The sequence below is a fragment of the Pleuronectes platessa genome, chromosome 2, assembly GCF_947347685.1.
Source record: "Pleuronectes platessa chromosome 2, fPlePla1.1, whole genome shotgun sequence".
Taxonomy (NCBI): domain Eukaryota; kingdom Metazoa; phylum Chordata; class Actinopteri; order Pleuronectiformes; family Pleuronectidae; genus Pleuronectes; species Pleuronectes platessa.
Window position 1 is genome coordinate 4,273,365 of NC_070627.1, and position 14,631 is coordinate 4,287,995.

Here is a 14,631-nt window from a genome sequence, read left to right on the forward strand (position 1 = left end):
CTGACCGGAGCAGCTGATTTAAATTTAAAAACAACTTTATTTACAGGGATCATCGCGATCAACGCATTTTTTTTTATAAAATCTAATTTCTTTTTCATCTTTTAAGGCTCATACGAACATACAAAGTCAAATTAATCTGGTCTCATATTCAATTATTTCCTTATAAAACTGAAATATAGAATAAAACAACTTTTTTGTTGTTATTATCAAGCAAATATCCCCTAAGTGGAAACTGAATTCATGAATTGTGGTGATTTGTCTACATGTTTGATTTTTTTGGCCTGAAACTTGATGATATGGCCACAAATATTACCCAGATAAAATTTCCACATGAGTCAATATCAATAATTCATCACCATGTCACAGTATTATTATTTATTTTTAAGTTTACAGAGATATGTTTAGCTGCTGAGTGAAGGTTGTGGTTCTAAAATGTTCTTTATGAGCAGAGAACGACAAACATTTGAGGACATTTTTATAAACATGAGAAAAGACCATGTTTCACCCTTGCTTAGTATTAATGTCATGTTCTGGGGGGGGGGGGGGGTGGACTGAGCAAACAATGCTATCTTCATTAAAAATATTGTTTTGAAACAGACCAAATTGACATAGGAATTCCATTCTGTTGTACAACTGTAATAATAATAGTAATAACAAAATAAGGAAAATGCAGTACTAGTGTAATGATAATAATGCTTAAGCTTAAGGAAATATAAATCATATAGAAAAATTTTATAAATATTATATACAGTTTAGAAAACAAACAGTGAATGGATTACACATGAACAAAAAATTTGTATGATGCGTTTGATGAGTGGATTTTTTTCATCTTATATATATATATATTGTTAAATATCTTAAAATATATATTTCTTTTTATTTCTTTTTTATTTCATTCTATTTTAACATTCAGATATTGATTGACGTCACCGGGTTAAGACACAGGGAAATTATAACTTCATTGCATTGATAACTTGGTTGGATCTTTATATAACAACGAAGCCTTTGATTTGCATTTCGACCTGAGGGGGGCGCTGCACGCAAAGCCAGGCGATCAGCAGCGCTGTGGTAATATATGCTGACGGCAACAGGAATGCAACTGAACCAAATATCTGATGCACCAACAGTTGTTGACATTTTTTTTTTTTTTTTGCAAACCTCATAAAATGTAGATGAACCAGAAGAGTCGAGAGTCCGGTTTGTTTTGTCTGGGCCACAAAATATTTTTCATTTGAATCCATCCTGCATTTATGAAGATATATTCCTCATCGATGTTGGACCTACTGACAGACACTGACACCTACAGAACCAAGATGGTGGAAATGAAGAGTTTTTTGACTGTAGTTCTTTTGTTTGCTTTCTGGAGACCTGATTCTTTTCTGACCACAGTTTGATTTTATTGTTACTCATATTTACATGGTCTGGTTGTTGTGTTTGTAAAAAACATAATAACTGAAGTAAAGTTGCTGCTGGTTGTTTCTAAACAGTGGGTCTGTTGTCAGAGGAAGGGGGGGGGGCAGCAGCTGTGGATCAGATTTCAGCTGCTAAAACTGAGGCGGAGTGAACCATCTCACTGCGGGAGCAGCTTTGTGCTTATAACAACCCCAACACACAACCTGAAGCCCCCGCAGATCAATATACACACTAACATATATTATTATCCATATTTAAAATAGATACTCTACACAGATTTGTCAAATACACTGTTTTTAAGATTGTGGTCAATCATGAACATACTGGCCCCCCCTCTGCATGCAAACCCCTGTGAATGGTTCCGTCCATTTCTTTATAGACGCTCTGAGAAGGGGGCAGAGCCACAGTCAGTGTCGGTCAGAGCTGAGTGCATCACAGCTGCTGCCCTGAGAAAAAGACCAGCTTTAAATCAGCTACAAGAGGCTCAGCTCCCCTCAGCAGCTCACCTCAGGTCACTAATCAGAGCTGAGAGAAGCTGCTCCACCTTAGAGAGGTGAAGAAGAGAGAGTAGAGCAGACAGAGGAGGGCGTGACAGGCAGCCAGCCGAGAAGGCAAGCTGCTGCAGCAGGGGGAGGAAGAGCAGGCGATGCACCAGCCAAAGCCAGAGGTCAAGAAAAAAAGTGACAGAATAGTGAAAAGGTAGACTCTGGGTGAGAAGGAGGTCATTTGTGATCTGAGCCAGAAAAAACAGACACCAGCCTCTCTTTGTTGTAGTGTGGGCCACCGTGTGTGGAGGAGGATGTGAAGCAGAGCAGCAGGGAGGAAGGGAGGCCACTGCAAGAAAGACGAGAAAATGCTCTCAGAGATGATGTGCAGGAGGAGCTGCCAGCAGCAGCAGCAGCAGCAGCAGCAGGATGCAAAGGAGGCTCCACAGAGGGACGCTGCCAGCCGCTGGAAGCGTGGCTGGTCCAAGAGCTGCATGGGGCGCCTGCAGGGGCGGAGGACAGGGGGGGGAGGGTGGTCAAGGGGGCGCAATCACCACCACCCTCAACGTCATCATCATCATCATCCTCGACACCTCCAGAAGTCGGTGATGTCGCTCCGGCCCGTCAACATCAAGGGGAACAGAGTGAGGGGGATGCGGGCCCCCAAGAACACCAACCAGTTTCTCATGCACGAGAAATACCAGATGCTGCACCTGCGCTCCGACTCGGTGGGGAGCGACAGCGCCAGCAGCTCCGACAGCGACACGGAGCTGACGGACATGGACTCATACCTGGGCATCCTGGAGAATGCCAGAGGAGCCCTCCTGGACAGTCCCAACCCACGCGGCTCGACGACGACACCACCAGGTCAGTTCCTGGTACTGCACAAAGACAGTCTGCGTCTGCAGGAAGAGGACAATCTGCGTCTGCAGGAGGACAGCATGCAGTATTTCCCCTCAGAGGACGACCTCAAGCAGAGCCAGAACTTCATGCAGAGGGACTTTGTTGAGTTCTGTGACATCCTCACATCCTGATGGGAAACTCTCTGGAGGCCATTTTGTTGCTCTGACTGTACGGAGTCAGGTTTGTTCTGCTTCATGTTCACAGAAAGTAAATAAATAAATGTCCACCTTATCAAGTCATTTAGCCTTAAAAGTTGAGGGATCTGCCGCCAGACTGAGGTCGTTCCATTAGTTTCCTGCAGGAGCAAAGTTGTTTTTAAATTCTCTTAAATCAAGTGTAATTTTCTTTACATTCCTGCAGTTATCTGCCTTATTTCATCTTGTTTAGATTCTGGCTCTGATGTTAAATGAACAAACAAGGGAAACTGCTCTGAGAGGAAGTGGAATTATCTCACTCTGTCGGCTTATTTCCAGGTTAAAGACACAACATTAACTCTGATGTAAGATTAAATGATTTTATTAGGACGGATGTTTGTTAATGGTTTCTTTTTTTACATGTCCTGTTTGGTTCATGCTTGCTCGTGTACATTGTGTACGGGGGCTGTAAAGTGTTGCCTTCTCTGTTGTTGTTGTTGCACACAAAGGAAGATGGGCTCGGTGGTGGGAGTGAGTCCGCACAGCCAATCAGTATCAAGCTGCCTGGATTACAGTGCATTCGATTGGCTGATGCAGACTGTCATTAATAAAGTAAAATAAAGCCTTTAACTGTAAAGACTGGAAAATAAAAAAAAACGGAAATAATAAACATGTGATTGATGTTACACAGGCTGAGTGGTTGTCTTTATAAACTAATGAATAATAGATTATGATGAGTTGATTGGATTTCAATTTTGCCATAAAATAAAACGCACATAAAAAAAGTTGAAACATCTCAAAATGTGGAAGAGAAGAAAACAAAACCTGAGTGTATGTCAAGAAATGAATACAGAAATATAATATACTTTAAAAAAAACAATGTAACAGATCAAATAGATAAAACTGAAACAAAGATAAAAAAAAATCAGTTAGTTTTCATTATTCCACAGTGTTCCTGAACACCTCTTGACATCTGTTTCAGCAGATTATATATATCATTCAATTATACAGTGACATTATACTATATTTTTATAAGTTTTCACTCTTTTATGGTTTAACTTATTTAATCTATTCTACTTAATTTCATTGTTTTTATAAATCTATTAGCATTTTTAGCCTTATCGTTGTTCACTTATATGAGCTTTTATATTATTATAGAGAAATACAGTACTTATTCCCTATATGAGATTACCATTATTTTTTTTATTTAGATTTATTACATCAGTATATTTTGTACATCAATTCATAGATTATGTATAGTTTTGACACATTTCAACATTTTAATGTCCTAAGTGGGGTTGGGGGGGGGGGGGGGGGGGTTCATAGGTGTCTGGTTTCTGCTCAATTTTCCTTTCTTTGGACAACACTTAATGTTGAAAAGTGTGATGACAATTTTTTTATAACTATTATACAAATATATTATAACATTAATCTCCCCTCTTCATTTGGGGCTTCTGCTTTACACCCTGGCTCTGATTTACTGAACGTGTTTAGATCAAGAGGCAGGTTTATGAATTCCCAGTGTGTATCAAACCTCTGATGGTTTCTTATTTGCACAAACACCTATAAATAGTCTGGTTCATGCCCAGTTACTCTCGGCATTCATATGCATGTGCTGCAGCTTAATACTTAAACCTATTAGCAGTTATTATCCATTTTTAATGATTCAAAATCTTATAGACTTTAATAACTTGTATTTATTCTAATGGGAAATCTTATTTTGTACCAGAGGCGCATGTTGCTTCTTCGACAGCAGGGTTTCCTGTGTGTATCGCAGCCGTATGATCCTGTCGCTTGTACTGTTGACTTTATATCAGTCTGTTCGTAAATGTCAGACGGAGACCGGAGCAGGGAGAAGGAGGCTTCATTGTTCCACAGAGCGGGTGAAATGGATTACATAAAGTGGAGTGGGCTGGTCACACCCACTCAGGACGGACAGGGAGGTGTAAGCCTCTTTGTGTTTGTGTGTCATAAACTAAGAATGGAAACGGGTCAAAGTCAGGCACAGGCAGGTTTTCACTTTGATTTCTCCGCTGCCTCATGTTGTAATAAGGGATAACAGCACATTACAGAGATGTTATAGTGATATTTTGTAATAACATATTACAGAAATGTTAATTTAGCTAAAGCTGAGAGCTTAGATGAGGTAATCTTCTCTGTTCGCTGTAGTTCCTTCATGTTAGCTGGTCTTTGTAGATGTATTAATCTATTTCAAAGGAGCGTTGGCTGTTTCAGGATCAGAGGTTTTTTTTATGTACTGAAAATGATAGAGATACTTTATGAATCCCTGAGATGAAGTGTTGTTACAGCAGCTCCATCAGGGACCAGACAAAGAATAAAACTAGCATTCATTCCTCCGCCAAGGACAAGAGAGTCATAGATAGACAGCTCACACTCTTTAATTATTCATACATAAATCTGTCCAATTCTTATCAAGATCCATGAATTATTCTCCAGTAAAATGATCAACATTTTATAAACGCCTGATCTCACAATGTTAAAGAAAGGGGAAGAGAATTTTCTCTAGATCAACATTTTGTTGACATTTTTCTTTTTTGACCTAATTGTCATCCTTTCACAAATCTTCTCCTTTTCATACAAACAAATTTACAATCCAACAAATCCTTCAAAGAGACTGGGCTAAATACATAATTTCCTTGGCGATGGTAACAAGACAAAAGTCGTCCTAATCCAAAGACATTAAATGAAAATAAGCAGCTGTACAGCAGATATCTAAAAAGCAGCTACACCCATCTCCCCCCTGGATGTGGATTGAAAGTTCAGTTCTTCCTCTGCCAGCGTCTACAGCCAGCTCCTTGGTCTGAGCCACATTTATCACCAGGTGCTTCCTCCAACAACACGAAACCTCTGCCAGTGACAGGACTCTGAGTTACTTCAAGGAACTGAAGCGTAAAGAGAAAAGGAGAAAGCACCGTCCCTTCAGGAGCTCTCTTGTTACTCAAATCTGACCGTGACACCAAGTCCTGAAGCCTCTCAGACCGAGGTCTTCCTGTCTTATGGTCTGTGATCCATTCTATCATGCTGGAGCCGGCCTGCATCTCCCACAACCTCCTCTCCAGCACCGATTCTTATGAAGATGCTCCAGAAATCAAAGGACAGTATATGTTTGCAGAGAGTCCACTAGGGAGCTCTGACATCTTCCTGGACCAGCCTCTCCATGATCTCCATAATCTGAGAGGTCAGGGACATTGGTCTGTCCTCATTAAAGGCAGATAGGCTGATTTTTTAAGGGACTGGGACCAAGCAGAAGTTGTTCCCATCTCAGAAACTCTTCTCAGCCACAGGCTCAGGTTTAACAGGTGCTGGAGAACATGCACAGAGCTGGTTGCCACAAGGGTTTTAGAGCTCAAGCCCAGATTCAATTGGATTGCTCCACCTTCCCCTGATGCCCTGACGAGTCTGAGCTGCGGGGTCAGGGTGCTTCTGTTGGCTGGTGGGGGGTTGCAGCGTCTGGGGGGGATGGGTGACTAAGGTGGGTGGTTGTGGGTGCTGAGTATAACATACTGGGAAAGTGGTTTCAACTCATTACTCATTAGCTTCTTCTTCTTGTTGAGCAGGGCCTTCAGCTCCCTGGTAATGCAGTGTTTGTTACTGGGGAGGCAGTGACCTCGCTTATTGTTCAACCAAATATTCTCTGAAAGGGTCGTTCACATGTTGCTCTGCCCCTCATCAGGCTTCCGGATTTTGACCAATCAGAGGAAAGTGGACAAACATTGCCAAGAATAGGTTCGTTTGAAATCTTTAGACATTTTTCAAGAGTTGCTGCATATTTAATTTGGTTCATTAAATGAACTTTGGAGCATGGAGCGTGCAGGGCGCAGCTTTAGGGCCCTGGTGCAGCTCGTTTGATTTAGCTTTGGCTATATTATTATAATAATATTTCCGTTTAAAGACAGTGTCGTCAAACTAAATCAATCTCTGTCCACGTGAGTTTGAATCCCAATCCGCACGAACATGCCTGAAAACATATGACACGCGATCACTCACGATCACATGTTGTGTGCACGTGTGTCGCTGTAAACAAGAAGAACAGCTTGTGTCCTACGCTTGTAAACAGTTGCATCATTTTGAAAAAGCACATGTCATTGATTTACCATATTACATTCCACACTGGTAGCTGAGATTAATGCTGGTAATTTCTTCCAGAAGGGGGTCATGTGATAGGAGCCTGACCAATCAGCGAAGGCCTCATTGGGACAGAAATGACCCAATCAGGAAGCTGTTGTGTTTCCATCATCATTTCCAAACATGTTTGTTTCTGCTCGAGCAGATTGAAAGACAGCTCAGGAGTTTTCAAACTAAAACTGGACCGGCAGTTCAGGGAGTAGTGTGGATGCCGGCGTATTCCCAGCAGGTTTCAAATGAAAATGCAGTGGTGTGTATGAAGCCTAAGAGTTCAACTTCATCTGGTTTTTAATCTAATGGTGGATGATTTAATTTGCTCACATCATTGTATTGAGTACCTCATCAAAACTAATGGTAATAAAACTCATATATAGTATTATCTAAAGGAGAACACACGATAAGAAGAAATCCAACCTGTTAACATACGGTCACACAAGGTCACACTGACCCGCAGGGTGTTTGCACTGTTTCTTATCTAATCACACACACACACACACACCAAGTGTTCAGTGCCTTGCTCAGGGACACGGTAGCAGGTCAAAGCTTTCACGTCTCTCATGTAGCAACTGTCTGTCGCTGCAGTTTTCACTTTCTGCTGCTAGCGGCCACAGGCAGCAGCTTCTGTGGAGGTGTTGTGTAATGCTGCCTCTGATTGGACAGCTGACTGCCAAACAGGAAGAGAAAGTGAGCTGGAAGACGCACACACACACACACAACATACATACACACACACCACACACACACAGACACCAAACACGGCAGTAAGGAGGTGGATCTGCACACTACAAATACTTCCCCACCAGCTGCAGTAACGCCAATCTGCTGAAACAAACACATTTGTCTGTGTTTACACTTGTAAGGACGGTCACTAAATATTCAAATTGTTATCCTAAACCTTTATTATATATATATAAATATGTAAAAACTATGTTAAAACGTTTCTTACATTTGTGCACCCAAATGAAACAGTCCAAGTCTTTTGATAAAGTGAGAAGCAAAGAAAATGTCACTATTTAAATCAGTCTTTAAACACGTCCTCATGCTCATGAGTCCTCACAAAGACAAAGAAGAGCCCCCCCCCCCCACAGACACACACACATGCAGCTGTGAATTATTGGTGAGGAGGCAGCCGTCCAACAACAAGTACAGACAGTTACTGTATGAACGACAGTTAGAAAGATCACTGACACACCCACAAACTGACATTACAGCTGACCTAGTTGTTGAAATCTGTGAGATGCTAAGATGTGAGTTTGAATAAAGTTTAATAAGGTTGATGTGACTGATCTTCTTCACACTACACGACCAAAGCTATGGAGACAGACGAAAAGCTGAGAGCTGGACACATGACTACACAAATATAAGTTTTAATCTGTTTCTAACTTTAAGGCCTGAAAATATTGAAAACCTGCACTTTTCAAATTCTATTTTATTTGTGGAGCAGCCAACACTTTTTATCAGACACTGACTGGAACATGGTGGAGACAGATCTGAACTGGGGATGTTGTGGTTAATTTCCAGTCTATTGAGGAACACATCTTGTAAAATCACGCATTGTATAATAAACTAAGATTTTAAACTTTGGAATAGTTACTTATACATCTAAGATTTCTGAGCCAAATATCTGTAAATGAGCCACGGCAGCAAATCCAAACATTGTTAATCTTCAGCTTGGAAATTCCATCTTCATTCGTTAAATGCCAAATACCTGAGACTCCAGACCTGAAGCATAACCTGACTCTTAACAGTTTGTCATGTGGTTTACTTTGTATAATCAGATAAGAAAGGTTACCTTTTATTACCATTATTCATTTTTGATCTGTTTGGTTATTCTATAATTTCTGTTTCTATTCAGACATGTTTTTAATAACAACGGGACAGAGTGTAATGAATGTGCTCGACTATGCTTTACGGAAGCCGCCTTTGTAAAGATCATAAATAATTAAACATATATAGCAATTGCAGTGTTGGATGTCCAGTTACTCACATTATTATTATTTATTATATTATTATCTATTTCCAGTTTAAAGAATGATTTCTGCTCCTGAGTGAAGGTTATAGTTTTAATTTCTTCTTCATGAGCAGATCATAATAAACCTAACTCCAAACACTGAGGGTGGAACGACAGGAAACACACGAGGAGAAACAGTTTGACTCATTGAGAATCTGATGTCGTCTGGAAACATTTGAGACTATTATATCAGCAGGAAAGTTTCAGTTATGAAAATCATGATCTTTTCTAAGTTTACTCACAGGAAGGAAATATCGTCAGACAACTAATAGAAAACAAAAAGATTGACACAATATTATCATGTATTGTGAAAACACTCTGAACCACAGTGTTGTTGTTTTTCTACCAGAACTTTTAAACAATAGTTGTGGCTCTTTACACAACCAACAAACCACGGACCAAACCTCCATTCCCTCAGTTTGTGGGTGTGTGTGTGTCTGAGTGTGTGTCTGAGTGTGTGTGTGTGTGTCTGAGTGTGTGTGTGTGAGGAACAGATGAAGTGAAGGAGGGAGGAAGTAGTTGGAGCTGGATGGTGAAGTGAGCTCGGAGTGGAAAAGTACAGCAGTCTGCTCTGGAGGTGGAGATTTTTCTGTTGAGAACACAAACCGGCCAATCAGAGCGCAGAAAAACACAATGATTGACAGCCAAGCTCAGCACCGTGTCAAACCAACAGTGAGGCTCCAGCTCTGAACTCTGCCTCCACACACACACACACACACACACACACACACACACACATACACACACACACACACACTTCAGTCTTATGACTATACGACAGTCACAGGAGATTTAATGTGAAAAGTTTCTGAGCTTCTGAACTGATTCAAATCGAACATTTAGGATTTTACCAAAGTTTTAAAAGTTTGTACATTTACACATCAGCATTATTACAAGTGTGGGGAGGTATTATTTAAATCGTTTAAATCGCTTTATATTTAAATGCATGTGTATATATATTTTTCTTTTAAATGCTGTTTGTGTTCATTGATGATGAGTCAAACCTGATGATCAGCTGACGGTGAATCCACCAAAAAATGAGTTTACATGCAATTACTGGATTTTCTTTGGCTGCACTGAGATTAAAATCTTGACATAAATTACAACATTGCAATGTTTACAAAATACATGTACAGTTTACTTTCTTAATCTTTGTAATTCTTGATGAGAATAATTTTGAACACTCTTCAAACATACACATGTTTCATGTTCGTGCATCATGTTGTTACAAATTATTTCCCGAGTATTATTATGGACGTCTTTATACCTCAAAGTTGATTTGTTTGTTTTCCTACATTGTGCAACTGGGCCTGCGCCGGAGGTTTATCTGCTCTCTGGCTGCCATTCATTATCTTCTTCTTATTAATTCAATCTGTGTGTGAACAAAAATGTGAAAACAAATAAATAAATGAATGAAGTATTCTGTATCGGGACATTTCCATCTAGAGGCAGATTGGGTGCTGGGCAGATGCCTACACGCATTTTAGACAAGACTGTAGACTGTTTGTAAAGATGGACGACGCGTCTTCACTTCCTCCGGGTAGCGTGGGGGGGGGGGGGGGCGGAGCTGCGGCATCGAAGTCCCGATGATACACAAGATCGACCAATCACGAGTCAGTCTCAGCTGTCAATCATGGCGTTTAACCCCGTTTTTCTAGCATCAAATGACTCATTAAAACCAAACTTACGTTTTGACGTGTATTTTGACTGGTCCATGTCCTATCTGCTAACATGGAGGAGGCTGGGTTTATGGCCTATTCTACAGCCAACCACAAATAACTGATCAAGATGAATTGGCTTCACTTTTTTTTAACACAAAGTTAATACATATTCAGTGTGTTAACAGATGTCTTTTAAATGTGCCTGTGTTTTTTTTAATGTGAAAACTTCCATGTCAGCTGTGTCCTGCTGCATCTTCCTGCTAAGCTAGGCTAACAATGTCAAAGAGCAAGAAGAGCAGGTATTGATCTTCTTACGTAACAAAAACACACACAGACGCACAACGTGTTAAACACACACTGTGATAAAACCGGCCTCCAGACCTCATGTGCACAGTGTGTCAGACGACCGGTGTGATCTGTTTCATACTGCTCCACTGACCTGACACACACACACACTGACACACACACACACACACACACACACACACACACACACACACACACACACACATACACACAGAGGAGCCCAGTTAAGGGGCTGAGGGAGGGAGTTGTTATTCTGGTAGCATGAGCTCAACTTATCTCTCTTGGAGCAGCGTGGTGCTGAATGTGTCACAGGACTGACATAATATTACTCTAAGCATAAAACCAAGTGTTTGAATCCGTGAGGACCAGTGACAAAGTCCTCACAATGGTGGTACTGAACCAAACCTGGGCCTCATAACTAGAGATAGACACACACACACACACACTCTGTATTTATGACAGAGGGACATAGACGAGTGTTATGTGTAACTTACCACAGAGAACACTAAGATCTGATTAGTTGTGTATTTCATTTCATCCATTTTCTGAGGCCTTCCTTTGGGGCTGCTGATGGTTTCAGCTGGTACAGGTCACAGCGCCTCCTGCTGGTTGGAGCATCACACTAATTATTTCCCTATGCTTCACAAAGACCCTGCTGTGTTTGTCAAGTCTACTATAGATATCATATTTAACACTAAGTGGCCCTGGTGTACTCTATGAAACATAATGCAGAGTTAATCAATAATCACACACAGAGGCGCAACCTGAAAACCTAGAATGAGTGAAGCTCCACCACATTTAAATTCACTAGATCCAGATTTAAATTAGTTATGAACCAGATTATAATATCAGTCTGATACATTCGAACATCTGTCCACCAAGTTCTGTGTTAATCTGTACTGTAGTTTTTCCAGATGCAGTAAAATTAAATGTATTTCCACAAGAGGACAGTTGGGCCCTGGAGGAGATGTGTACTTAACTTAGTGACAAATTATCAATATATCCTTAATATTGTAACCTAATGTAAAATGCTATTTTTATACACGTAAACAACAACCACTCATTTGACGAATACATTAAAAGGTCTTTAAAAGACATCAGTTTATCAGCAGTAGGAAAATAAAGTTACTGCAGCAAAACAAAGTCAAAGTTTTAGTCAGCCGAGTGTCAGTAGTGAAAGATGCAAAGGAATTTATAACGAAACTTGCACCATAATTAACCGTCTCATCATTGGCTGGTTGCTTGGAGATCTTTATTATGCATTAAGCAGAAACTCATAAGTTTTACAGTAACGTGTGCTGTGCAGTACATGTACAGTTAATATCCAGCCGTGATTAAAATGTCTCTGAGGTAACATCTCACAACACAAACAACACAAGCGTTTGTGTGTAGGTCACGTAGAACTCGTACTACGTGTGTATCTGCCCTGTGGGTACACAACAGGCAAGTGAAACGGGAAACTGCAGCTTCTGATTGGCTGAGACTCACACACACACCGATCTGACAAATTTCACAAGAGCACAGAGAGGCTGAGCTCCTCCTCCGACACAGGCCCTCTGTCTTTCTCTTCCTGTCGTCACCTTCCAGTGAAGAGAAATGCAGCAGAGGGTTCAGTCTCAACATGTTCTGTGATACTCTGATCCAGGAACAGCTCGGCCCACAGTGACGCTGCAAACCACCGACTCAAACTGACAATACGTCTTTTCACACAGAAGTTTTTCATTTCTATGATACAGAGTTGAGTCAAAGTTTCCTTCATCAACAGACAGTTCCTCAGAAGTATTCAATGTAGGAACTGACACGGTTCCTGAGTACATGATACATTATCTGAAGGGGGTGTGGGGGTGGCACGGTGGTGTAGTGGTTAGCAGTGTCCCATCACAGCAAGACGAGTGGGGCCTTTCTGTGTGGAGTTTGATCCCCTTGTGTGTGTGTGCAGTCTGACTTCCTCCCAAAGTCCACAAACAGATCCATGGATTAAAAGAACACTTAGTTCACAGAGGCCCAACAGTCTCCTTATGAGCCACAGTTAAATTCTCTAGATCCACATTTTTATTTGGATCTGCACAAACACTCATAAATATCAGTCCTCTAAACACGTCTGGTTTCTTTAATCAAGATCCATGAATTGTTCTCTGGGGAACCAATGAAAATGTTCAGCAATCATGCAATGTGACAGAAAACATCCTGGATTCGCCTGCTGATCCTGGATCTGCACCAAAATTCAATGGGTTCTTTCCTGAACCTTAAGTTTCATGATAATCCATCCAGTAGTTTTTATGGAACCCTGATAACTCACAGACTTTACTTTGAAGCAAAACACAATGTCTATTCTTAAAACTGGAGCTGCTAAATATTCGTTTCCATCTTTGTATTTAATATTAGATGGAATAAAGCATAACGATAGAAAGACCAAACTGTTTAGGAAATGGTCTTTTTTTTCTTCTGTGTAAGTTTGGTTGTGACCTTGAGCTGAAGTGGAAAAACTCCCAGAGGCTGATAAAGGGACACCTGCTCTGCAGCCTCACAGAGGGACGAGGACACTCTGTTCAACTCCAGTCCTCACGAGACGCCTCACACACGATCATATCCTCTGTGGTGAGCTTTGCAGGAAGTATTCAGCTGATCTGATGACACACAGGAGGTTTGTACTTGTACCTGTACTTCAGGCCCCCTGCCCTAAACCCAACCTCAACTCATTCGATCCTTAAATAAAGTCTGACCCTCAGTTCAAAGTGGAGACAGGACAAATGTCCTCACTTTGTCCGGAACTTCTCCAACTGTCCAACTTTCCAAAATGTCCTCACTTTCTAGTTTACTTCATTTTCCAGAACACAATTTTCCAGTCTCGAAAAAGGCATCTCGTTTGAAAACTTTATTTTAAAGGTGTGAACTTTGTGAAGTTATTCATGAGAGTCCATGATGTAAAATGACAGAAGACGCTCAGACGCCCCCTTCTGGTTAATCAGTGTCATATAAAAACTGAGGCCTGATGTTTGGAGTGAAATTGACTAGAAAACACTGAATCCACTTTTCAGTCACATCTGCATCAGGGAAAAGAACGAGAAGATAAATACATCATTATTCTAACCACGTGAAAAGGTAGAAATAAAAAACCTTTTCATTAGAATTAAGTTATGTTTCTCATCTTCGATAAATTAAAATCAGTTGTTTCCTCAGTGGACGAGAATTTTTTGTCAGATGCAAATACAACTTTTTAATTCACACAGTGACAATTTGTGTGTAATTTAATTAATGGATAAATTAGTTTCTGCAGGCTATAATGTTTTCCTCATTAGAACAATCTTAAGGAACCCAAAATCCTGTTTTCCTTTTTCCTTCGTGGTTTGTTTTATTATTTGTGTACGTTTGTCACCATATATTTTATCAATAAAATAAAAAATGTAATCTCATCCATAAAACAAGGACTCTGTGGTTTGAATATTTCTCTTGGTATAAACATTGTCAAGCTTCAATGAAGATCTGGAACAACATCTTACACAATTTGAAATGTTTGGTACTGTGAGGAGCAACTTTAACCTAAAAAACTGAAGACACTCAAACCTCAGGAG

At 40.5% G+C, this 14,631-nt stretch overlaps 1 protein-coding gene across 1 annotated transcript; it reads left to right on the top strand.

Moving 5' to 3' along the window:
- The first annotated feature begins 1,813 nt into the window (after nt 1-1,813).
- Nucleotides 1,814-3,621, top strand: wu:fb55g09 (coiled-coil domain-containing glutamate-rich protein 1). Its single transcript, XM_053435526.1, has one exon. The coding sequence runs from the start codon at nt 2,267-2,269 to the stop codon at nt 2,930-2,932; it is 666 nt and encodes a 221-aa protein (XP_053291501.1). The 5' UTR covers nt 1,814-2,266; the 3' UTR covers nt 2,933-3,621.
- The last annotated feature ends 11,010 nt before the right edge of the window (nt 3,622-14,631 follow it).

What these genes read in the sequence shown, in the direction of transcription:
- wu:fb55g09 (XM_053435526.1), top strand. Translation starts at nt 2,267, where the DNA reads ATGCTCTCAGAGATGATGTGCAGGAGGAGCTGCCAGCAGCAGCAGCAG.